We start from the raw sequence: 23,719 nt of genomic DNA, 5'->3' as shown, positions 1-23,719 counted from the left end.
CTAGAAAAACAGTAACAACCATCAAAAACAAAATAAACCTCTTCTACAATTGGACAATGTTAATACCTATCTAGTAGTCTTGGTCAATTTCACATCAAGTGCCTATGACTGTTTACATGGTGATATTATAGATAATGTTAGAGTGCCTCACCCTAATATTACAAAAACTAGTCTTGTGATCACAGGCAATTAACTTAGTCTCACTTTCCTAAGCTGTAACCACAAACCTTAAGTGAACACAGCTGGCAGTATTGCTCATGCAGTGGTAGGTCAATAAATGGTTGCCACAACTATATAGCTAAACTATTTCGGGGAGGAGGTGATAAGATAGGGTAAAGATTCTGGGGTGGTAGGAGAACCAAGGAATTCTATATGGATCAGGGTGCTGTACAGATGAAAAGCACCAAAGTCAAGACTCAGATTTCTTTTACTTATTAAAGGCAGTATTCATCAATTTTTGGCAGTTGTTACCTATCAAATAAGTATGTCCTGAATAAAATCTAGAAGGACCTTACTATAATGAAATCCTATGTTCCAAGCAATTCAATCATGACTTTCCTAGTGCTTGTAAGATGCACCTTAACTAGGAATAAAGGTGGATGGGTGTGGTGGTCTCAACAGTTAGGAAGCCCAGACACACCTCCTAATATTGTCTCCAGCTCAATAAACAATAAAACAACAATGAAAAGGTTTTGCTTGAGTATGAAAACATTAGAGACTTCCTGGTGTCTTATTTTCAACCTCTCACAGAACGCTATTATGTCCTTTTAAATCTTTGTTCACTCTTCCCCCTGTATGGTGTGTATTCTCATATAACAGAACTCTGGCAATCTCCTCATCCATTAAAGGTTCATTTTAGAAATCACGTACACAAACAAATTTTCTTACCTATGCACCCTCACTAGGTAAGGTGCCTCACCCTAAGGATTTACCATCACCCTGGTATGTCATACTATATGACTATTAGCTTCTTCAAAGACATGCAATGGGTATCTTATTTAACTGAGCCCCAGAGTATGGGCACATAGTGAGTGCTCACTAAACCATGAGTTGGCTGAAATGACCCAGGCAAAGTAACATATCCTCTAGTGCCCAGTCTCCTGAGGTAGGCTAGCCACATACCTTCCTCTGGAGCATGGTATGCAGCCAGAGCATTCAGCATATCATAGATCACTTCCTTGATAGTATCAGGGATGACAGGCAGAGGTGAGGGCTTCAAAGGGGTGGTCTTCACCAGCTGTACAGCATTAGGGCCTTTAATTCTAAGATTCTCAAATTCATCATCTGAAGCTAAGCCAAAATGAGAGAGAAAAACCAGTCAATCATGAACCAGTACCTAAACTAGGTTATTAATAAAGACTCAGAAGGGGGCATGTGTAATATACACGCTTGAGATAGGAGACCATTTTCAATTAATGTTCAAGTACTCTACTATAAAACCTGGTTTCTACTTTCCTTAAATTCCACAGGATTTAATATAGCACTACCAAATAGTAAAGGCTTGTGTTAGAGAAAACTGGTTTTGAAATCCAGTTGTTACTTCAACAAACCTCAATTTTCTCACTCTTCAAATTCATTTTGAGGATTAAATGAGGATATAATCGAGAAATGCCCAACACAGGGGCAGGCACATAGCTAGAACTTCCAAAATAATTTCGTCCCCTTCCCAACTTTTTATTAAAAAACAAAACAAACCCAACAAACCTACAGAAAAGTTCAAATAGTGTAATATGATAAACATCTATATACTTTTCATCCAGAATTACCAAGTGACTACTCCTGAATACATCTACATGTAGCTCCTAAGATCAAGGACATATGTATTTTTTCTTTTTTATTACCAAAAAAGTCAGCAGAGAGGAGATCAAGGGTATTTTTCTACAAAACTGCAATACCATTATAATACTCCCCAAATTTAACAGATACAATTATATTACCTAATACATAGCACTCAGTTTTCTCCAAATCTCCTTTATCTGCATCCACAGCCCAACCAAGGCTGGTGGCGATTATCTCTCTAGACTACTTTTCTCTAGAAGAAATGATCCTGTATTTTTTTCTTTCATAACATTAATATTTTTGAAGAGTCTAGGACAGTTGTCTTATATAGAACATCCCACAATTTGTATTTTTCTAATTGTTTCCTCATAATTAAATACAGGTCAAACATTTCTTGACAGGAACACACAGATGATGTCTATTTCCCACTGTGTAACATGAGATGTACATCCATTTAATCCTCAATTATCACTTGATTTGTAAACCATTAACTATATGTAAAGCCTACTGCCCCACTAAAATGAGCTCTTTGAAGGGAAGGACTAGAATGAATGAGTCCTCAGTGTCTCTGGCAGGGATTACAACAGGGCAAGGCCCAGAGAAGCTACTGAAGTACCTAATGAATTGACCCAAATGATCAACTAGCTAGCAAATGTCCTAATAGTTGCCTAAGGAGGCTCTTCAAGTCACAGACCCCCTCATAGATAAATTTCTGGATTTATACCAGGCCACAAACTTAATCTCAAAGGCCAGGAGCAAGTGAAACTTACCAGTTCCTGAGCCTCGAGGGGCAGGAAGGGCGATGCGGATACAGCAGTTGGCCACTTCTGTGAATATGTCTGGATTGCGGCATGCGGCTGGCCCGAGGACACGAAGGATGTAGTTGATCTCCCGAGAGCCGAGGCTGCCAGACACAACACCAGAGGTAGTGCTACCAGCTCCACTTGTAGCTGCTGAGCGAACAACCTAGTAAAGAGAGAAAGAAACACCGCCGATTAAACACTACTTTCTAAAAATACAACTGCAGTCAAGGAAGAGTTACCAAGACTAAAAGCTTTTGATTTTTGGGAGAATGATATTTCATTTTTAAGTACTGTCCCATCTTTTCTTGATTCAAAAAACCTGGCTTATAAAAAAGTTGCAGCATGTCTCAAAACTGTCAAGTATTAGACCAGACTGCATGTGATCTTTACAGAAACTGGGAGATGTGTCAAGACTATAGATCCCACATAACTTCCACATTAAAGTGTCAGCTCCTAAGCCTCTCCAAACTGTCACAATTTTAAATCAGAATGGTTCAAAAATATGTAACACTGTAATCCACTTAGTGTACTGGAACACAATTAAATATTTTCTTTACGTCTCAAAGTCAACCATCAGTCTGAGATAATGATAGCCACTGGAGATACTGAACTATCTATATATTGTTTGCCTTGATAACATAGGGCTTACATATAGCTATGCTTTTGCTCTTCTCATAAAATTGCTTGTTAATAATGGAAAATCCATGAAAGCATGAAGAAAATAACTCAATTGTATTATTTTCCATTATCTATAATTTCGCAAACTACATGCTCACAATGAAAAACATCTTTTGGTATCTTAATGCCTTTTTTTTTTTAACCAAATCAATCATGCCCTTTAGTGTATTATAACCTCTGTATCTTGCCTGTCTGGCTGTAATTATAAAATAATTTCCATTTAATAAACACAGAAAAGTTTAATTTCAATATAAAGGATGAGCCATAATTTATCCAATCCCCTACTGCTGGACATTAGACCTCCAGTTTCTTGATATTACAAGCAATTCCACAGTGAACACTCTTACATATGCATCTTGGCATACTTGATGTTAGTTACCAGATAAATTCTTAGCCATAGAATTTCTAGGTCAAAGGATATCTTAAACCGAGAGTATCAAATTGCCCTCCAATGTGGCTACACCAATTTCCACTCCTACCAAAAGTTAAGAGTATGCCTGGTTTTCCACACTCATACTAGTAATGAATAGTATCAAGAGTTTACATTTTGCCATCTTGATACATTAAGACTGTCACTGATGTTCCTTTGTTCCCCACACCCCAACTATAATTTACCTAAAGTTTAAAACTTTAAAAGTTTTCCCTCATCCAATGAGGACTTACACTTTCTCCTAGCCCTTTGAACTTGTAACTTTTAAACATTTATTTATAGAAAGCATTTCAAGTTTCTAACATCAGAATTGAGTTGTATACAGTTGTTCCTTCCCTGCTGGGTTATCTCCTGGACTGTGGATCACTGTACAAGCTACCTTAAACAGCTCTCTTTCTCTTGATTTGGCACATGTGAGGTGAAATCAAGCAGGCTGTGTAAAGAACTGTCTGAAGAATCTAAAATGTATACTCAGATATACAAAAACTGATACCACTTTTCTGGCAAGCAAGTTAAAAAAATACTTGTAATACCTTTTGATCCAATTACTAAAAATCCCTAAGTAACCATCTTAAACATGAACAAAGTTAGGCACAAAAACGCATATTGCAACACTACTTATAAATGCAGGAAACAATGTCCTAAGAGAGGAAAATGGAAGCAAAGTCTAGTAACAGTCATTATTGATGACAAAGAATCAGTAGAAGAAAGGATTTTGTAGAAGTACTGAGAAGGAAAAGCCTCACTAGTAGGACATTTGCCCCTTACCCCTCCACTGTTGTCTTTCTTTTTTTTTTTGAGACAGTCTCACTCTGTCACCCAGGTTGGAAAGCAGTGGTGCCATCTCAACTCACTGCAACCTCCGCCTCCCAAGTAGCTGGGATTACAGGCCGTGCCACCACACCCAGCTAGTCTTGAACTTCTGACCTCAGGTGATCTACCTGCCTCGGCCTCCCCAAAGTGCTGGGATTAGAGGTGTGAGCTACCACGCCCAGCCTGTTGTCTAAACTTTACAAATGTTTTTATTTTTTATAATTATGTTGCTATTTCTTCTACTGCTTTATAAGTTTCCCAAAATATAATAAGCTGTTTTCTGACCTGCACAATGGGTATTTGTTAAGTGTCTATCACAGTGCCTGGCAGATTACAAACATTCAAAAAGCTTTAACTATACTTTTATATTCCAAAATATACTGTTTTGAGAATATGCTCTTGGCTGAACACCTGAGAGGTACTCCTACAAAGGAATGATTTTGAAGGTATGAACTTAGGAGAAGGTATTCCAGTTCTTTACTAACAGTTTTTGGCTTGGTTAATGAAACCTAGATTAAAAAAAAAAAAAAAAAAAAAGAAATCCAGATTGCTGGAGAGGACTTTCTAGCAATAGGATCATCCCTCCCAAGCACAGAATTGGAAAATTCTGTTGGGCGGAGTATACAGTATACATATCCAGCTATAGACATGTAAGAAGAACCAGAAGTCTATTTGTTCTCAGACCAAGGAGAACAAAGGTATGATGTAAAGCTAAACCAGAATCTGATACAAAACACACTCACCTTTTCCATGGTATGACGAAGGGTACAGGGGTCCTCAATGATGTGTCTTAAGAGAAGGGTGACCAGGGGAGTAAACCCATTGAAGCCTGAGCTCTGGGTCAAATTCAAGATCATGCGGGTACTCTTCAGTTCTGCAAACATCATGGCATATTTGTGGTCCCGGGTGAGCCTCAGGCAGAGACGAAGGGTGGCATGCAAAGTATCTGGGTCCACAGGGACTCCCAGCATGCTCACACAGGCCCGGATTAAAACAGTCACCATATCTTCTGTCAAGCCCTGGATCAGGATCTCCCCGATTTTTGTTTCCTCCAGGCTTGTCTCCTTTTCAGTGTTTGTACCCTCTAGGGCCAAAGGGGTATCTATGAAATGGGAAAATAACAGTTTAAGACAGTTTAACTTGATGTTTATTTCCTTCCATGCCTCCCTCCTAAGTAACTGGCCAAGCACTTGGGTCCTATTAAGAGAAGCATGCCAAATACCAATTTTAAGACCAGATGAAAAAGCATAAGGGAGGCCTATATATCTTTAATCTGTTAATCAAGCTGATGAAAATAACTCGCAATGAAATTGGCCAGACCTTAAGCCACAAAGGCACATTAGCTTTAGGTAAAACACTCTTGGTACATACCGTTGCCTTTATTTTCTTTACGTTTGATATCCATTTCTTTGCTTTCTTCCAGTGTCTTCTCTAGTTCCTGTCCATTGCTGTTTTTTGAATTTTTATTCAGCCGAGGTACCCTGAGGAGAGTCAGCATCACAGGGCGTCGGTTCCCTGTTTCCTCATTAACCTAGGAATTCAAACAGACATTAAAAAAACCTCTACCAAAAAGGAATTATAAAGGTGGGGAAGGGGAGGGACATCTCCCAGATAAAATGCTACAACAGAAGGAACTCTGGCAATTTATCTCACCTTTATCATTTATAGAGAAAAAACCTGAAAGTCCCCAGAAGGCAAGTGGCATACACAAGGCCTTATAATGAACTGTAAACCTTCCAACAGAGCAAATACCATCCTTAACCACTCCCTAGCCCTTGACTAAACACTTAAAATCATTTCTAAGAGGGATAGTATCAAATTGCCACAGACTCAAGGTCTAATCAATGACCTTAGGAAGACTCAATTTTCTGAAATCTATACTTAAGTAGGTAATGGTAACTCTCCTCCTCATAACACATGTTAGGAATGCTGGTTCATAAAGAAGAAAACCAAAACACCCCTCTTTTTGACAAAGTTTACAGTAGGGGTGTCCAATCTTTTAGCTTCCCTGGACCACACTGGAAAAAGAATTGTCTTGGGCCACACATAAAAACTACACTAACGATATTTGATAAGCTAAAAAGAACAACAAAAAAAACCTCAATGTGTGGTGTTGGGCTGCATTCAAAGCCATCCTGAGCCACATGTGGCCTGTGGTCCACGGGTTAGACAAACTTGGTGAGTGAGCATGTACCTGCACCATTGTAGTGAACTGGACTGTGTATCTTCTTCGGCCTGCAGTGAATCGCACACTTGTCTCTCCAGATTTCCAGGCAGAATCAATAGTGCTATTGTTGCTTGCACTGTAACTACACCAACGCCCAGAGCGATCATCAAACCAGCGCCAGTTGTTGCTGTTGGATTGCAGGTACTGAATATAAAAGTACAAAGTTTCTTTGTATTCCTTTCAAGGTTGATTATTAGAAAAAATAGTAACTGCATCAGTGTTCACTGCTAAAACTCAACCAGGAAAAAGAAATATACTGGACAATTAATAAATTTTAAAAACCAAGAGAAAAATTTTCATATGCATTTACTCTCACATTCCTTAGTCTCTCAGCTACACGTTTAAAATCGTGTCTTCTAAAGTTCAGGTGATGAAAACTTAATCCCTAATTTAACAGTGTTGGGAGGTGGGGCCTAATAAAAGATAATTACGTCATGGGGACTCTGTCCCTCACGAATGGATTAATGTCATTATCCAGGGACTGGGTTAGTCATTGTGACTGGGTTGGTTATAAAAGCGAGTTTGGGCCAGGCGCGGTGGCTCACGCCTGTAATCCCAGCACTTTGGGAGGCCGAGGCAGGTGGATTGCCTGAGGTCGGGAGTTCAAGACCAGCCTGACCAACATGGAGAAACCTCGTCTCTACTAAAACTACAAAATTAGCTGGGGTGGTGGCGCATGCCTGTAATCCCAGCTACTCGGGAGGCTGAGGCAGGAGAATCGCTTGAACCCGGGAGGCAGAGGTTGTGGTGAGCCAAGATCGCGCCATTGCACTCTAGCCTGGGCAAAAAGAGTGAAACTCTGTCTCAAAAAATAAAATAAAATAAAAGAGAGTTTGGACACCTCTTCCTCTTCCACCTTCCGCAACAGAAGGATGCAGCACTAAGGCTGTCACCAGATGTGGTCCCTTAGATCAGCCTCTAGAACTATGAGCCAAATAAACTTGTACAGTTTATACTAAATATCTTTTTTTTTTGGAGACAGGGTCTGGCTCTGTCACCTAGGCTGGAGTGCAGTGAAGCAATCTCGGCTCGGTTCACTACAACCTCTGCCTCCCGGGGTCTAGGCCCACCTCAGCCTCCTGAGTAGCTGGGACCGTAGGCGCACGCCACTATGCCTGGCTATTTTTTGGAGAGATGGGGTTTCACCATGTGTTGCCCAAGCTGGTCTTCAACTCCTGAACTCAAGTAATCCACCTGTCTCAGCCTCTCAAAGTGCTGGGATTACAGGCGTGAGCCTACAGTGCCCAGCCTATAGTTTATAAATTAGTCCGTGGTATTGTTACAGCAACAGCAAAACGGACTAAGGTACTTTTCCTAGACAAAAAACTATCTACAGTCCCTTATCTTGCCATTTTCTACTTTCCTTTTGTTTCCACTGATTTTCCCTAAAAGGGGAATGTCCACCTGAGATGTACTGAAACAAAAATCCTGTTTCCAAGAACGTAGTGAGATGATGTGGCACAATAATCTTGATCTAAGAAGTGTTTGCTTTTTGGAAGGATTGCTGTATACTCAGTCCTTTACATAACAGAAAAGCCACTCCTCCTCTGGAGATAGCATGCTCCTTCAAAATTTACTTCCACAGTAAATTATTCAGAAGAGAAACCTAGCTATGAAAATCCCTAAAGAGATTTATACATTGGTCAGAGACTTCTACATTCTTCACTACTCTCTCATATTCTCTTCTGGTCTACTCTTGCCTCAGGAAGCTAAACCGTCCTGCAATCATACATACTACATTACACACCTTAGTCATCTGGGCTCTCCTTTTTGAGGAGATGGCTGTCTTTTCATAGAAATCAATCAGGAGCAACACTGGTGTGATCCACCTAAAAAAGGAAAATGATTTGTTTTGGGCAAGCAAGAAACCTGCACGAATTGGGAAAATATATCTTAATTTCATTAGGTGCTTCCTTTATAATTTTAAAACTACAGAAGTACCACAAATTTGCCCCATACATGCCCCAGAAGAGTGCCTGATTCAGGCCCATGTCCCAGGGAAATAGAAATGAAACTAGGAAAGATATAGGGTCACTCACTTTGGGGTCTGGACTTCCTTCTGCTCCTTGGCTGCCTGGAGGCAGGGCTGAACCACTTCCAAGAGTTTGATTAGGACATTAAGGATGCCACTCGATTCAACCACCCAAGCACAAGGTAGCTTCAACTCCTGATAGATCAAAGGGAAAAACAAAACAACCAGATACTAATTTCTACTCAGTATCAAAGATTAGCATGGGATAGGGGAACATAAGGGTAAATAATAATAGAATTGGTTGAATTCAAATTTTACCCCTTAGCATCTATCTACCAGTTGTGTAATCTAAGATGTGTTAAATTTTCTAGGCTTTGGTTTCCTCATGGGTCAGAGGAAATAATTTTTACCTTCAGAATAATTTTGATGATTGAGGTTTCATCTATATATTAATATAAAGTACCCAGTGCCTGGCATATTAGTATATGCTTAATATGGAAACGGTTTGTCACCTAGGTTGTGCAGTCTAATGGTGTTGAAGTTGTAAAGCTTTAGATTTACAGAGAAATTTTATAATCTTTCAAGGAAAATGCAATAATTAAACGCAGTTAGTGGTTCGTCTTACTGGGGCTACACTAAAGTGTTACTTTTAACAGGAACTTACTGGAAGTAAATGTCCAAGGATAGGTAATCATTTAAATAAATTAGAGAACATTCAAAAGATGGAGTAATGTGCATAGCAAATGGGAAAATAGTCGTAATACTTAACAAAAAGAATATAAAACTTTCTATACAGTCTTATCCCAATTGTTTAAATGAACAGGAAAAAATACTAAAACAAAATACAAGACTGTTACTTGTGATTTGTTTTAGATGGGGGTCCATGAATGATTCTCTCTTTAGTACTCTGAAACCTTTCCCACAAGTATCTCTTTACAAAGTGCTACAGTAAGAGTTATCACTTCCATGATAAAGGAAACCCCCAAGACAGCTGTTACACAGTTTGACTCTTATATTGGACTTATCTCCTGAGTATGTAAAGGGTTCACTTCATTAAGTTCAGGTTTTAAAAATAGTGAGCCACAATTGAAGTCATTTGACCAAGGTCAGTTGCCTTCTAGTTCCTATGTTGGTTGGATCAGGTCTTGCCCAAACCACTCTCTTGCCTCAAATAATCTGCTGACTAAATAGGCAAGGAAGAGAGGAATCTGATTCCATCTAATGCCTATCACCTCAATATGACCACATTCAATTTGCATACCCTACTCTACTATGTGGCTGCCAGTTAAGTTTCCTCAGAGCAAAAATATTCTATGACCAAGCTCTTTGAGTAATTTAAATACTTCTCTTTTAAACTACCACCTCACAATTCCGACTCAATTCAATTAATGCTTGTTCTCAGAAGCTCTTCTCACATAAATCCAAAGTGATGCATACGACTTTCCTAAACCCAGATAAAACTGTTGACATCACTCTAACACAGAATGCTGTATTTTTATACGTAATTATGTGCATTTTAGCCTATCAGAAACGGGGCTCACGAAATGCAGGACTCATGCCTTATTCTTCTTTTAATCGTCTTCAATTCCTCATATATCGTAAGTGTTTGGTAATTCTTTCATAAATGAATTACAGGGCCCCAAAGATCTAAAACTTACCTCAAAAAGTAGCGTTAAAAGCAAGATTCTAGTAGCCAAATTGGAGGCCTGGGGCAGTGTGGCCATCTGACTTATCCACTCTGACACGGTTTTTGTGTCACTTGTTGTCAGGGGAAGAGCAGCTTTGATCAATACATCAGCAGCTTCCCACACCTTGAAGAACAAAGAAAGGTTTAAGTCATGGAACCTCAGAGCAAGATGAGGTTTCTGAAAATATTCTCAATCTTTTAAAATACTCCCTCCGCCTCCAACACATCCACTGAAGAAAGGTAGGTAAATCTAACATATTTACCATAGGGATTTAGAATCTATACCAAAAGATGTATGTTACTAAAGGATCACCACTAAACAATTACTTTATTAGGCTAGACTATAAGAAGCCTAAAATCTAAGTTAAAGGAAATGATATTTTAAAACTTCCTGGTGCATACAGTCAACCCCAAAAAGGTTCTATCAACTTATACTTCCATCAGTAATCTTTCATTATCTCTCAGAATTATTGTTAAAAAATAGACACTAAAACTTTCTGTGAAAAAAAGTTTTATCCAGTTTTCCTTTACTTGTGTTCTCGTGCATTAAAGTTCTATTTTACAAAGCTCAGAAAAAAGTTTTCCTTTTTTTAATTTCTTTCCCTGCTTGTAGAATGAACCATTATATAAAACAAGATTCCAATAACTTAAATACAATAGAAATGTTAACTGGCTATCTGGGTGTGGGGATTTAAGGTAATTTCTTTCTTATCCCACTTCTGTAATTAGCATACAGTAATTTCATAATGAGAGAAAAGAAAAAGAGGACAAATATCAGGTCACAAGTATTCATCAGGATGGGGACTCAGTTGTTCAAGTCGCTGTTACACAGGAAAAAACATTTATTCAGTATTAGTCCAGGGGACGAACTTGACTCAAGGGTGAGGCACATTTTGGACATTTTAAGAGAAAAGTAGAAAAGGAGAGCTTTGTTTTTCCCTTCTAAAGACATTTTTGTGTGTGTGATGTAGTTAATACACTGTTTCAGGATTACCAGATTGAAATAATCCAAAGAGAGAATATACCCCTATCAGGTAGAATGAAAATATGCTGATTTTTCAGAAATCAGGTTTTGACACAGGCAGGCAAACCACTTCACATACTCCCCTCTTCTGACCACTTGAGAGCTCACCTGATTGACTACTTGCTTCAGAATCATGTCACGATAATCTGCTCCATTACGTTTGATTGCTGTCATGATCAGGTCACACACACGGTATACCGTGTCTGGCAGCTCATCAAGAAGGTGGAAGCAGCCTGGCAACATAGTATCTGTGAAAGTGTGGAGCTCATCTTGTTCCAACGGGTCAGCATCCTGGAACTTCTCTAGACATTTAGCCTCCTCCTCTTCCTGCTTTTCCCGAGCTTTCCGTTCCTCTTCCTCCTTCCGGCAAGCAACTTCCTGGAAGCAGGGAAGGAAGTGTGAATAGTACACAGGAGAGGTGAAGGAGGAAAGATAAGAGAGACTCTGAGAATGTATTTGCTCTACCATATAAATACCCTCAACCTTCTCCTCAAGCAGCTGATACTTTTATCCAGGGTGTGGCAGCCACAAAGTTTAAGGCAAGACAGGGAAGGTAGAAGGGAGGGACGCTTCAAACAACTTCTACTGTCAAGTCATTTCTAGCATTCTATACTACCTCCTGCAAAATCATTTCTAGACACTGTTCTATATTCTCTGCCAGCAGGGAAAATTAAAGTAACTGTCACCTAGGAATATACAGCCAAGTTCAGCCTAATGGCATTACTGAGTACACTTTGGGTCTCTTATTTGACAATAAAGATTAATGCTTCATCTGTCTCCCTTAAAGCTTCAGGTCAATACAAGGTAGCTCAATGACAGATGGCAAAGCTGGGATTAGCACTCTTCTCAGGTATTCCCTTAGATTTGAATTCTATCATTACTTTGCAATTACAGCACAATGTTCACAGAATACTAAGATTCATATGCCATGCCCTTTAGGATGCAGTGTCCTATAGTTACCTCAGGTGACTCTGCCCTTTGATCCATTGGAATATCCTGTCCCAGAGACATAGCAATTGCTCTCATCATCTGGTCCTCTTCAGACATGCTGAGATCCTACAGAGTATTAAGAGAATAGCCAGAGAGGAGACACATTCAAAACAAAGAAACCCAACGAGACCACCGCAACTCACAGGGAATCAATCAGACATCTTGTGCTCAAGCTAAAGAGAGAGGAAGGGGCTCAAAATGCTGCTCTTGTATAAGTCAAAACCAATCAGGCTTATGTGGTTACTACAAACAAGAACAGATGAGGAAAATCACATGTAAAATTAAGTACAGAAAAGGGGCTTCAATGTGACCATCTATTCTACATCTTAGAAAAGTGTGCCTCTTCTATTGTTTTGTGACTGAGGGTTCTTCTGAAAACAAAGTATAGTAATTTGTACTGCTAGGGGATAGAAAACTTCTGTTATTATGAAAAGAAAATACTGGCATGCACATGTCTGAAAATGAGAAGCAGTTTATAGAAAGGAAGACCAATGACAGAATAATAAGGGGAAAAAGGACTTCAGCAGTCAAACCAATATCCTGGAAAATCACTGCTCCTGAGCCAACTTACCCGAACAACTCCTCCCATGATTGGAGGGGGGTGGGTTAGAAGGTACTCTGTGGCCTGCTCCATGGTGCTGGTGTTCAACAGTGCCTCCATGGCATGTTCCCTTGTGAAGCCCATGTCCATGAGCTACATAAAGAATGCAAGGGCTCAGAATCACATAATAAGAGAAATCCAAATACATTTTTAAAAGGAAGGAACCTTTCCAAGATGGAAATAACTTTTTCTAACTTCACCTGAGCTGACAGCATTTATGAGCTAGGGCAATTAGGTAAAATGAACAATCCTTTCTGTTTGGTGCTTCTATAACATTCTAAGCTACACATTGGGTAAGGAGCCAAGAAGATTCTCAATTTCATCCTCCAAAAAAGTTGGGGGGGGGAATGCATGGTTATTATGATTAACAGAATTATTATAATTAAAAGATTGAGACTCATACAAAGAAGTATAAATTGGTCCCAATTTTCTGGAAAACAAACTGGTAACAGACCAAGTGCCTGAAAAACTGACCTAGTTATTCTACTACCAGGCAATAATGAGATGTATGTAAGGATTGGTACATAAGGAAACTATACAACACAGTGTTAAAACATCAAACTGTAAGAAAATTAGCATCCAACAATAAAATAATGACCAATTAGTAAAAAAAAGTTCTTGATAAAAGCAATACAAGTATACATATTGCTTGATGTTAATGATGTAAAAATTAGGCACAAAACTGACTGAAAAAGGAGACAATGACTATCTTGCGTGATAAAATTATGAATGCCTTTTAAAAGTCCTGTATTTTCCAAATTTGGTAATGAGAGTACTAAAAAACGGGACAAGTGTATATAGTAGACAGATTTGAACAGGACTCTATACACAAAGCTAACAAACATACATACAAACTCCAGGAAGAAGACGTTAAAATGCTCTTTGAGATGGAAATGGCAGGACTTTACGTGCCTTTCCCCTCCCCTCTTTCTAGCCTCCCAAGTTTTAAAATGCCCCTTATACATTTTATTTGCAAGTGAAAACAAAAGTTTTGTAGGTGACCAAGGTTTCTTTTTTTATTTTATTTTATTTATTTATTTATTTATTTATTTTGTTGAGACGGAGTCTTGCTCTGTTGCCCAGGCTGGAGTGCTATGGCTGGATCTCAGCTCACTGCAAGCTCCGCCTCCCGGGTTTACGCCATTCTCCTGCCTCAGCCTCCCAAGTAGCTGGGACTACAGGCGCCCGCCACCTCGCCCGGCTAGTTTTTTGTATTTTTTTAGTAGAGACAGGGTTTCACTGTGTTCGCCAGGATGGTCTTGATCTCCTGACCTCATGATCCGCCCGTCTCGGCCTCCCAAAGTGCTGGGATTACAGGCTTGAGCCACCGCGCCCGGCCGTGACCAAAGTTTCAGAAAGCTCTTGTTGGAGAATAAACCTGGTTCACAATATCCATTCTCTTTACAGGTTAACCAGAAAGTTAACTGAGGACAGTTTGCCTCCACCGAGGCAGCAGGAGGCTACTGAGAATACTCATCAACATGCTTGAGAGGAGTATTACCTGTGCAGAGCATCCAAGTCTTCCTCAGGAGAAAAAAAAAAAATACTAAAGGAAGGAGCAAATTTAAACTGTCTCCTGGTTAATGTGATCAGGGACTTAGTGGTGTGTGAGCTTAGAAGATCCATAAGCATCACACTCCACTGGGTGCAAAGTCTGGACCCTGGAGTGTGAGGCCAGCACCCTACCTGTTGCAGTTGTTGCTGGTTGACTTGAGGTTCCCGGCGGGAGCCACCTTCCTCTTGCCCTGTATCCTCTTCTCCTCGAGACCCCTCTTTCTCCTTGCTTAGTCTCTCTCGAATCACAGGTTCTCCTCGGAGGATGTGGCACAGAATGGCCAGCATGGATTCAGCCATTCGTCCACCATATACCTTCAGAGGTTTCCGGTTCCATAGGTTTTTGATGCAAGTAAAGGCTGCCTATAAGTAATTTGAAAAGTGTGTAATAATCATTTTGCCTCAATTCAAAGCTCAGAAAGATTAAGTTAAAGACCTATGGAACAGTCCTTCCACAACTAGTACCAACAACAAAATCCTTGGCCAACATAAGAGGGTCTAAGGAGGCACAGAGAAGAGGCATTTTACTCAACCTGAAGTAGTGACATAGTTTGCAATATTTGCTCTGCCGAAATCCCATGTTGAATTGTAATCCCCAATGCTGGAGGTGTTTGGGTCATGGGGTGGATCCCTCATTGTTTAGTGTTGTCTTCATGATAATGAGTTAAAGCGTGTAGCACCCTCTCCACCTCCTGGCTCCTGCCACGTGACACGCAAGCTCCCACTGAACTTTCCGCCATGACTGTGAACTTCTTGAGAACTCCCTAGAAGCCCAGCAGATGCTAGCACCATGCTTCTAAAGCTTGCAGAAACTGTAGGCCACTTAAATATCTTTTCTTTATAAATTACCCAGTCTCAGGTATTTCTTTATAGCAATGTAAGAACGGCCTAATGCAAGTACCAATCTGAAATTTACAGTTCAAATGTTTATCACGGAGAATTCTCAAATGGTCTATATTCCGTTACGTAAGGCAGCCCTATCTGGGAGCTGGATCCAATGGTTCTTAAATAAGCATGTTATTTCATTAAGCAGGACAAAACAGAATGGGAACTACTTAGCATGAGAAATTTCTTTTGATTTTAGAATACCGAATACTCACTTTCTGAGTTACCACAAGGAAGCGGAGGGCACTGAATTGGGGAAAGTTCTGGACACCTCCAGGCAATTTGGCAGGCAGTGAATGTGGAGACTCAAGCACCGTGGTGGGATTCACCATCTTCTCCACCAGCATAAGCCAGGCATCTAGGAATTCTCCTGTGCCATCAGGCAAGTCCGAGTGTTCCAATCCCTCAGAAACAGGAACTTTACCTCCCATGGACAGAGCCCAGTTGAAAGTTCTAAATTCAAATAAGGAAAAGTAGACAGATAGAATATTAGTATTTTACCCTGGCAAGGGGGGTTTACATCTAAAAGGCCCCCAATCTCTATATTGGCACTACATGTCCCATCTTCTTAGAGCTATTATGTCTAATCTGTCCGACAGCCTTCAGCTACACTATTTTTTTTTTCTTTTGTTCCACCTCCCCTCCTTTACTTTTCAGTGTCTTAAAAACCTAAACCAGCTGGGTGCGGTGGCTCATGCCTATAATCCCAGCACTTTGGGATGCTGAGGCGGGTGGATCATGAGGTCAGGAGATCAAGACCATCCTGGCTAACACGGTGAAACCCCATCTCTACTAAATACAGAAAAAATAGCTGAGTGTGGTGGAGGGCGCCTGTAGTCCCAGCTACTCAGGAGGCTGAGAAAGGAGAACAGCATGAACCCGGGAGGCGGAGCTTGCAGTGAACTGAGTTCGTGCCACTGCACTCCAGCCTGGGCGACAGAGAAGACTCCGTCCCCCCACAAAAAAAAAACCTAAACCTATGAAACTCAGCTTGGAATCATCTGACCAAGAAAACCAGAAAAATTATATTCAGAGAAACAACAGAAAAAGACAAACCTATTTTAAAAACCCATACTGGGAACCGGAAGCCACACGAGAAAAAGCAGAGACCCTTATAAACACAACTCCAGGGCAGGCTAAATCCTACCCTCCAAGGTAAATGGAGACAAACATGGCTACTTCCCAGAACACTGAAGGATACAACCAATGGCTATTTCTATATATCCCACTGTTACAAGATAGGGTACTTAAAAACAGTGGGCTGGGAAGGTACACAGCAAAGACCAAACTCCAAGAAATGCTCCTCTGTGAAGCAACTTGATCCTTACTCAAAAAGAGCATTGTGGCCTCCAGAGCAGAGAAATTTTTGCAGCATGAGGTGGTAGGGATACTTCCTCTCATCAAACAGCATTGGGGATGTGAAACCAACTGAACAGATGAAGAATGTCAGCCTGAAGGTGGAAAACAAAAAGGCAAAAATTTAACCTTCTGTAAAGCAGACACAGAAGCAATAGGAAATTCATGTAAAAGGCAAGAGTAAAATTTACACACTGAAGTGACACCTCCCACCTACTAAAGAATACAGGATGAGTATCCCTATCAGAAAACTCAAAATGTTCCAAAATCTGAAACTTCTTGATTGCTGACGTGACGCTCAATGGACATGTTCACGGGAGCATTTCAGATTAGGGATGCTCAACTGATAAGTATTCCGCAAATATTCCAAAACCCAAACAATTCCAAAATTCAAAACACTTTCTGGCCCCAAGCATTTTGGATAAGGGATACTACCTATGTAAGACTACTGAAATACAGTTTGATGGTAAATGCCTAAAATATTACCCATGTTCTATACTGGTACAACCAAGACAAGTAACTTACACTGCATTTTCTACGGTAAACAAAGGACCTCCAAGTTCTCAAATTCAGTGGCTCACTCTCCATTTTAAGTAGTATAGGAACAAATTACATGTTTTTTGTTTTTTTTTTAATTGTAACTTTCTAGTCCCTCAATCTCAAGCTGAACTTCACCTGAATCGGGGAGTAGGTGTATATGGCGGGGGCTGCCAAGATAACCCCTTAGTCAAGAGCTTAGTGAGAGCTGAGGCTGTTGATCGAGCGGCAGGTGTCGGTGCTGTAGTGGTGCTGGCAGCATGATGGCTCCTTCTCTGACGGACAGGAGATCCCACACAAAGTTTAACAAGAAGTCCGAATAGCTCAGCAAGTGCTCGGCCTAATCTGGAGGAAGCTGGAACCAGAAGTCAGAATAAGACTGTACAGTATTCTCAGAATAGTTTAATTACAACGGACACATTACCATTAACATATTTTTTTTTTTTTTTTTTTTTTTTTTGAGACGGAGTCTCCCTCTGTAGCCCAGGCTGGAGTGCAGTGGCCGGATCTCAGCTCACTGCAAGCTCCGCCTCCCGGGTTCACGCCATTCTCCGGCCTCAGCCTCCCGAGTAGCTGGGACTACAGGCGCTGCCACCTCGCCTGGCTATTTTTTGTATTTCTTAGTAGAGACGGGGTTTCACCGTGTTAGCCAGGATGGTCTCGATCTCCTGACCTCGTGATCTGCCCATCTCGGCCTCCCAAAGTGCTGGGATTACAGGCTTGAGCCACCGCGCCCGGCCCATTAACATATTTTTATGACTCACCACTTCCTCCTACAACCCCTAGTTAATGCTTGGATTTGTTCTACATTCAATGATCCAAAAAGGAAGTCCCACAAGGAACAAATGCCACTTTTGACGGTAGAAGACAGATATGTGCCACTCGATAGATATCAAATGTAAAAGACAAATAAGCACTCATACTGTTAGAGGAACATAAATTGAAACCACATTTGTAGAAGCAACACAGCAACATGCACTATTTAAGTTAAATGATATCTAGTGGATGATGAAGTCACTGAAAATGCCTACAAAGAACTTTAAAAATGCCAAAACCGATTAACCACTTAGATAAGAAAAGATCACTGACAATATACACAGTCTGATCACAACAAAAAATATGTAGTCCCAGAGAAAAAAAAAAAAACTAGGAAAAGCATGAAAACTGTTACAAGTAGCTTCTTAAGGTATTAGGCAGATTATGGACATCTCAATTTTTCAATTTCATAGGATGCTTTTCAATATATAATTGAACAAAGAAAAGGCAGCACACAAATACAAGCATATGTAAAAGAAAACACATAAAAAACTGAATGCTTTCCAGCTTCTCTTTAAATATTTTATGTTTTTATATTTCTACAATGAAATATACTTTTAAAATCATAAATGAAAATGTTGCCAGAGCATTTTAAAAATAAACGTTATTTCACCATGATCCAGAGACAAGAAGGGCTAGGTCTGAATCAAAGTACAGCTGACACTTGATCAACACAGGTTTTGAACTGTAGATGTCTACTTATGTGTGAATTTTTTTCAACAAATATATTGAAAATTTTGGAGATTTGTGACAATTTGAAAAAACTCCCAGATGAAACATGTAGCCTCAAAACATTGAAAAATTAACAAAAAGTTATGTCACAAATGTATAAAATATATGTAGATACTAGTCTATTTTATCATTTACTACCACAAAATATACACAAATTATAAAAATTTAAAATTTATCACACACACATACACTTATATATGGTGCCATCTGCAGTAAATAAGCAGAATTGAATAACTGGATAAAATTTAGTACATATTATACTCTGTAATAATTTTGTAGCCACGACACTGTAACCATGATACTGTGGTGAGCTCAAGTGTTACCACGATATGCTTAAAACACTGTGTGAGGCTAAGCACTTCTACATGAACAGTTTATCTCTCCAATAAATTGTGTAGTGATCTCTCATGGTTCTCACATTGTTTTTCATGTTTACCGCAATACCGTAAACCTGGAATAAACCTGGGTCACTCTATGACCCCATATGAAGTGTCACTAGTGATGTTGGAAGTGCTCCCAAGAAGCAGGGAAAAATCATGACACTTCAAGAAAAAGTTGAATTGCTTGATGTGGATTACAGATTGCCCACCACTTCAGGAAAAATGAATTTAGTGTAAAGACCATTGTTAAACAAAGAACAGGAAATTAGTGAAGCTGCTGCTGCAGCTACACCAGCAGGCTTGAAAAGCTTGCACTTTTGTGAAATCTTATTTCATATTGAAAATGCACGTTTATGTGGGTACAGGATTGCCATAATAAAGACAAACCTATAGATTCTACTGCAATTCAAGAAAATACTGAACTCACTATATGAAAACTTAAAGCAAAAGGAAAGTGAAGGATCTAAAGCTGGAGAAGCCAGCAAAGGATAATTTGATAATTTTTAGAAAGAGGTTTGGCTTAAAGAATGTCAAGATAACAGAAGAAGCAGCTTCTGACAACCAACAGGCAACAGATTAGTTCCCACACACCACTAAGAACATCACTGAGAAAGGGTATCCGCCTGAAAGGGTTTTTCATACAGACAAAGGGCCCTATTTTGAAGAAAAAGAAAAGGCCACAAAGGACATTTATTAGTAAGAAATAGAAGTGAGCAGAGGGAGTTAAGGCAGGAAGGGACAGACTCACTCCTCTATTTTGTGCAAATGCTACTGGGTTTATAATCAGGACTGCCCTTACCTATATAGCTCCTAACTTCTGAGCCTTGAAGGAGAAAGATAAACTACCAGCTGCTGGTCTTTTGGTTGTACAAGAAGGCCTGGGCAACAAGACCCCTTTTCTGGATTGGTTCCATTGATGTTTTGTCTCTGAAGTCAGAAGGATCTTGCTAGTAAAGGGGTGCCTTTTAAAGTTCTTTTGACATTAGACAATGCCTCTGGTGACCCAGAGCCCCATGAATTCAACACAAAAGGCACTGAAGTGGTCTACTTGCTCCCTAAAACCACATCTCTAATTCAGCCTCTAGATCAGAGAGTCATAAGGGGCTTTAAGGCTATTACACACAGTACTCTAAGGAAAGGATTATTAATATTGTGGAAGAGAAGCCTGACAGAGGGAACATCACGAAAGTCTGGAAGGATTACACCACTGAAGATGCCACCATTGTTAGAGAAAAAGCCATCAAGCCTGAAATAAATTCCTGTTGGAGAAAACTGTCCCGATGTTGTGCAGAACTTAACAGGATTTATGACAGCGCCAATCAAGGAAATCACGAGTTTGTGGATATGGCATAAAAGGTGACGGGTGAAGAATTTCAGGATATGGATCTTAGTGAAATTCAAGAGCTAACAGACACCACGCCAGAGCAAGTAACAGAAGACGTCTTGATAGAGATGAGTGCTTCTGAACGGATACCAAATGATGAGGAAGAAGACATAGAAGCAGTGCCAGGAATCAAAGTGACATAAGACAATCTGGCAGAGGGTTCTGATTACTAAAGAATACTTTTGACTTCTTTTATGATGTGGACCTTACTATGATATGGGCACTGAAACTACAACAAATGGTGGAAGAAAGATTGGTATTGTACAGACACATTTTTAGAGAAATGAAAAAGCAACCAAGTCAGAAAGAAAGTACCGTGTATTTCCACAGTTACACCAAGCATGCCTGCCTTTCCTTCTACCTCCTTTACCTGTTCTGCCTCTACTGCCTCAGAGACAGCAAGACCAACATCCCCCACCACTTCCTTCTTCCTCCTCAGCCTACTCAATGTGAAGACCACCCAGATGAAGACCTTTATGATGATCCACTTAATGAATAGTAAATATACTTTTCTCTTAAGATTTTCTTAACATTTTCCTTTATCTAGCTTACTTTAAGAATACAGGATATAATACATATAACATACAAAATGTGTCCATTGACTGTTTATGTTATTGGTAAGGCTTCTGGTCAACAGATAGCTATTAGTAGTTAAGTTTTTTGGGGAGTCAAATGTTATACATGGATTTCTGACTGCGTGGAGGAGTTTCCTCAACCCCATGTTGTTCAAGGGTTAAATCTATCTCTTCTCAGGATGTACATGCACATATAAACTCATTGTGTAAAAACAGGCTCTACTTGAGCCTAGGTTACATATACTGCTCAAATTTAGTAATAAGCTTAAATGTACGCAGTATAGTAACAAGGAAACGCTCCTTTCTTCTTCCTATTACATCCAAATTAAGCTTTCTTTATCCTAATTAGGGAATAGGCTACGGATATGGGTATACCCAGACTTGAAAACCTAATGAATCCAATCATTGGGTTTACACTTTCTCACCACTGCTTTCAGGTGAACAGATAGCAAAGTGGCGGTAGTCCAAAGACAAGAGGATGGCAAAAAGCCAGTAACCAGAGAGAAACAGTACATGGACTGGGTTCACACAGAAACCCCTGAATGCTCCAAAGTCAAAGAAGTATGACAAAGCAAGGAGAGAGAAATATGTACATGTTCTTGCACGGTCAATTTTCCTTTGAAGATAACGTTGGTAGATTTTCAAATTAAAATAAATGAAGAATTAAACTAATTAAGAGTAAAATGTAAAACGCAATGGGAATTTGAGATAACAAACGGAAACACCAAAGGCCATTTTCTGTTTGCTTTTACGAAGGGCCCCAGATTCCTGTAAGTTAGGTCTCCATTTTCCACTAAATTAAGGTGCCAGAAAGTGACGACAATTTAAGAACACACAAATAGGTTCCCAAACATTGGTATTACATTAAAGGGGGAAAAAATGGGCAAAGACAGACCAGTGCAAATCATTAATGCAGTTTTATATGCTGCTAATATAGTCTCAATAAAGCTGCCAAAGTGACTTTAATATAAAACACCTATCAGACTATGTCTCTTTCCAGGTATGTTCAAGGAACACAAAAAGAGAAGACTAGGTGGAATAGCCAGATAGTTAACAGGGAATCAAGATAGCTTAATAACACAAACACCAAAGGAAGAATATTTCTAGATGGAGATGGTGGGTCAACTACCATGTGGCAGACAAGTGAGAAGGGACTTAGGACAAGGATGTTATAGATGCCTTGCTGAGACATTTCAGTGAAATGGTAGGAGCAGAAGCAATATGCAATAGTCGAAAAGTAGGAGGAAGAAATTAAACAAGGGAGGGTAGCAGATAGGGCTCTCAAGAAGGGATTCGGTCATCTCTGTATCTGTAGCAGCTACTACAAAGCCTGTCACATAGCAGCCACTCAACAAAGGACACTTGAAAATGAGTCACAGAAGTTTTAAACTTCCTTAAATGAAACAACATAGCCTTTCTAACTCAATCTGTTTCAGGACTAAGGGACTGAAAGCCAGAAAAGGTAGGAGAAAGGAGAATGACTCACCTGATAGCAAAGGCTTGATTTGCTTAATTCTGGCAGCCATTGCTGGTGTGATTTTAGATTTGCCCTTAGAGTCTGAAGCAGTAGGTTCATCTGTCTCCATGGGAGCCAACGTGTCACCATCTAGCCCAATGCCTTCTAATAAGCCCTGGGTAGAAGCATCCATACTTCCAGCTGTTCCATCCTGTTCCCCATCTACAGATGTATAAGAGGGGAGCAATAGGACATTGTAGAGCCAACATTTACCTGGTTCCTTGAGAAGTACCAACAAAGATTACCTACAGTTTTTGTTACTCTTTCAATTCCCATGGCTTCCTAAATTTGAAAAACAAAAATACAACCCAAGTATTGTACTGATATGCTCCTCTGTTTGGAGTTCTAAGTACCTAATGCTGACATCTTCAAATGACAGCATATGAATAGTATTAACCCAGGGCTACCTTGGAAGACTGTTATAGGCACAGCTCAACCCAGGGGGTACCATTCACATGGACTACAGTGTGCACAGTGCCCAGTGCTGTCAATGTGGATGCCCTACTAGAATGTTACAGCTCGTTAAGTTCAAACTGGACATCACAGATTGCCACTGGAGAATTTTATTCCCTAGCATTTAAGAATTATGTATATGAATGTGAGATGCGTCTTTTTCTTTGGTATATGTGTGCTCTTAGATCTAAGAATGAGCTTTATGCAAACTTATAAAACAACTCACCAAATTTTAATCTTAGCATTCCAGAAAAACTTTGGAGAAGTTGAGTCATTTTTGTTAAATGTGTTAAATAAATTGCTAGAAAAAATATATGTTAGAGAGGCAATTCTTTGACAGTGAATCTAACTTCATTCTCAGTTCTTAGTAAATTTATTCTTTCCCTGAGTTAAATTTGGTATATTTTCACTAAATTTGAGATTCTCATTTTGTCAGGTTTCTTTATACTTTATTAATGTTATCCCATCCCTCACAATAACCAGCTGTCATATGTAAGTCCTTGTTTGTTGGTTCTAAGCCTATGTCA

General features: G+C 39.7%; 1 protein-coding gene across 8 annotated transcripts in view; it reads right to left on the bottom strand.

Moving 5' to 3' along the window:
- LOC105493783 (HECT, UBA and WWE domain containing E3 ubiquitin protein ligase 1) overlaps positions 1–23,719 on the bottom strand; it is a 154,623-nt gene that overhangs the window by 43,340 nt on the left and 87,564 nt on the right. For all 8 annotated transcript variants that reach the window (XM_011761697.3, XM_071088707.1, XM_071088709.1 and 5 more), the window contains 16 exons: positions 22,710–22,901; positions 17,475–17,691; positions 16,772–16,894; positions 15,659–15,896; positions 14,691–14,921; positions 12,975–13,097; positions 12,374–12,469; positions 11,522–11,791; positions 10,361–10,513; positions 8,770–8,897; positions 8,478–8,559; positions 6,698–6,874; positions 5,875–6,034; positions 5,247–5,605; positions 2,550–2,745; positions 1,123–1,290 (listed from right to left, as the gene is read on the bottom strand). In XM_011761697.3, the coding sequence (XP_011759999.2) occupies positions 1,123–1,290; positions 2,550–2,745; positions 5,247–5,605; positions 5,875–6,034; positions 6,698–6,874; positions 8,478–8,559; positions 8,770–8,897; positions 10,361–10,513; positions 11,522–11,791; positions 12,374–12,469; positions 12,975–13,097; positions 14,691–14,921; positions 15,659–15,896; positions 16,772–16,894; positions 17,475–17,691; positions 22,710–22,901 (2,913 nt within the window). The remainder of the gene's footprint in view (positions 1–1,122; positions 1,291–2,549; positions 2,746–5,246; positions 5,606–5,874; positions 6,035–6,697; positions 6,875–8,477; positions 8,560–8,769; positions 8,898–10,360; positions 10,514–11,521; positions 11,792–12,373; positions 12,470–12,974; positions 13,098–14,690; positions 14,922–15,658; positions 15,897–16,771; positions 16,895–17,474; positions 17,692–22,709; positions 22,902–23,719) is intronic.

This window comes from Macaca nemestrina, chromosome X (genome assembly GCF_043159975.1).
Source record: "Macaca nemestrina isolate mMacNem1 chromosome X, mMacNem.hap1, whole genome shotgun sequence".
Taxonomy (NCBI): domain Eukaryota; kingdom Metazoa; phylum Chordata; class Mammalia; order Primates; family Cercopithecidae; genus Macaca; species Macaca nemestrina.
Note: the sequence above shows the minus strand (reverse complement) of the source record. Positions and strands in the feature narration are given on the sequence as shown.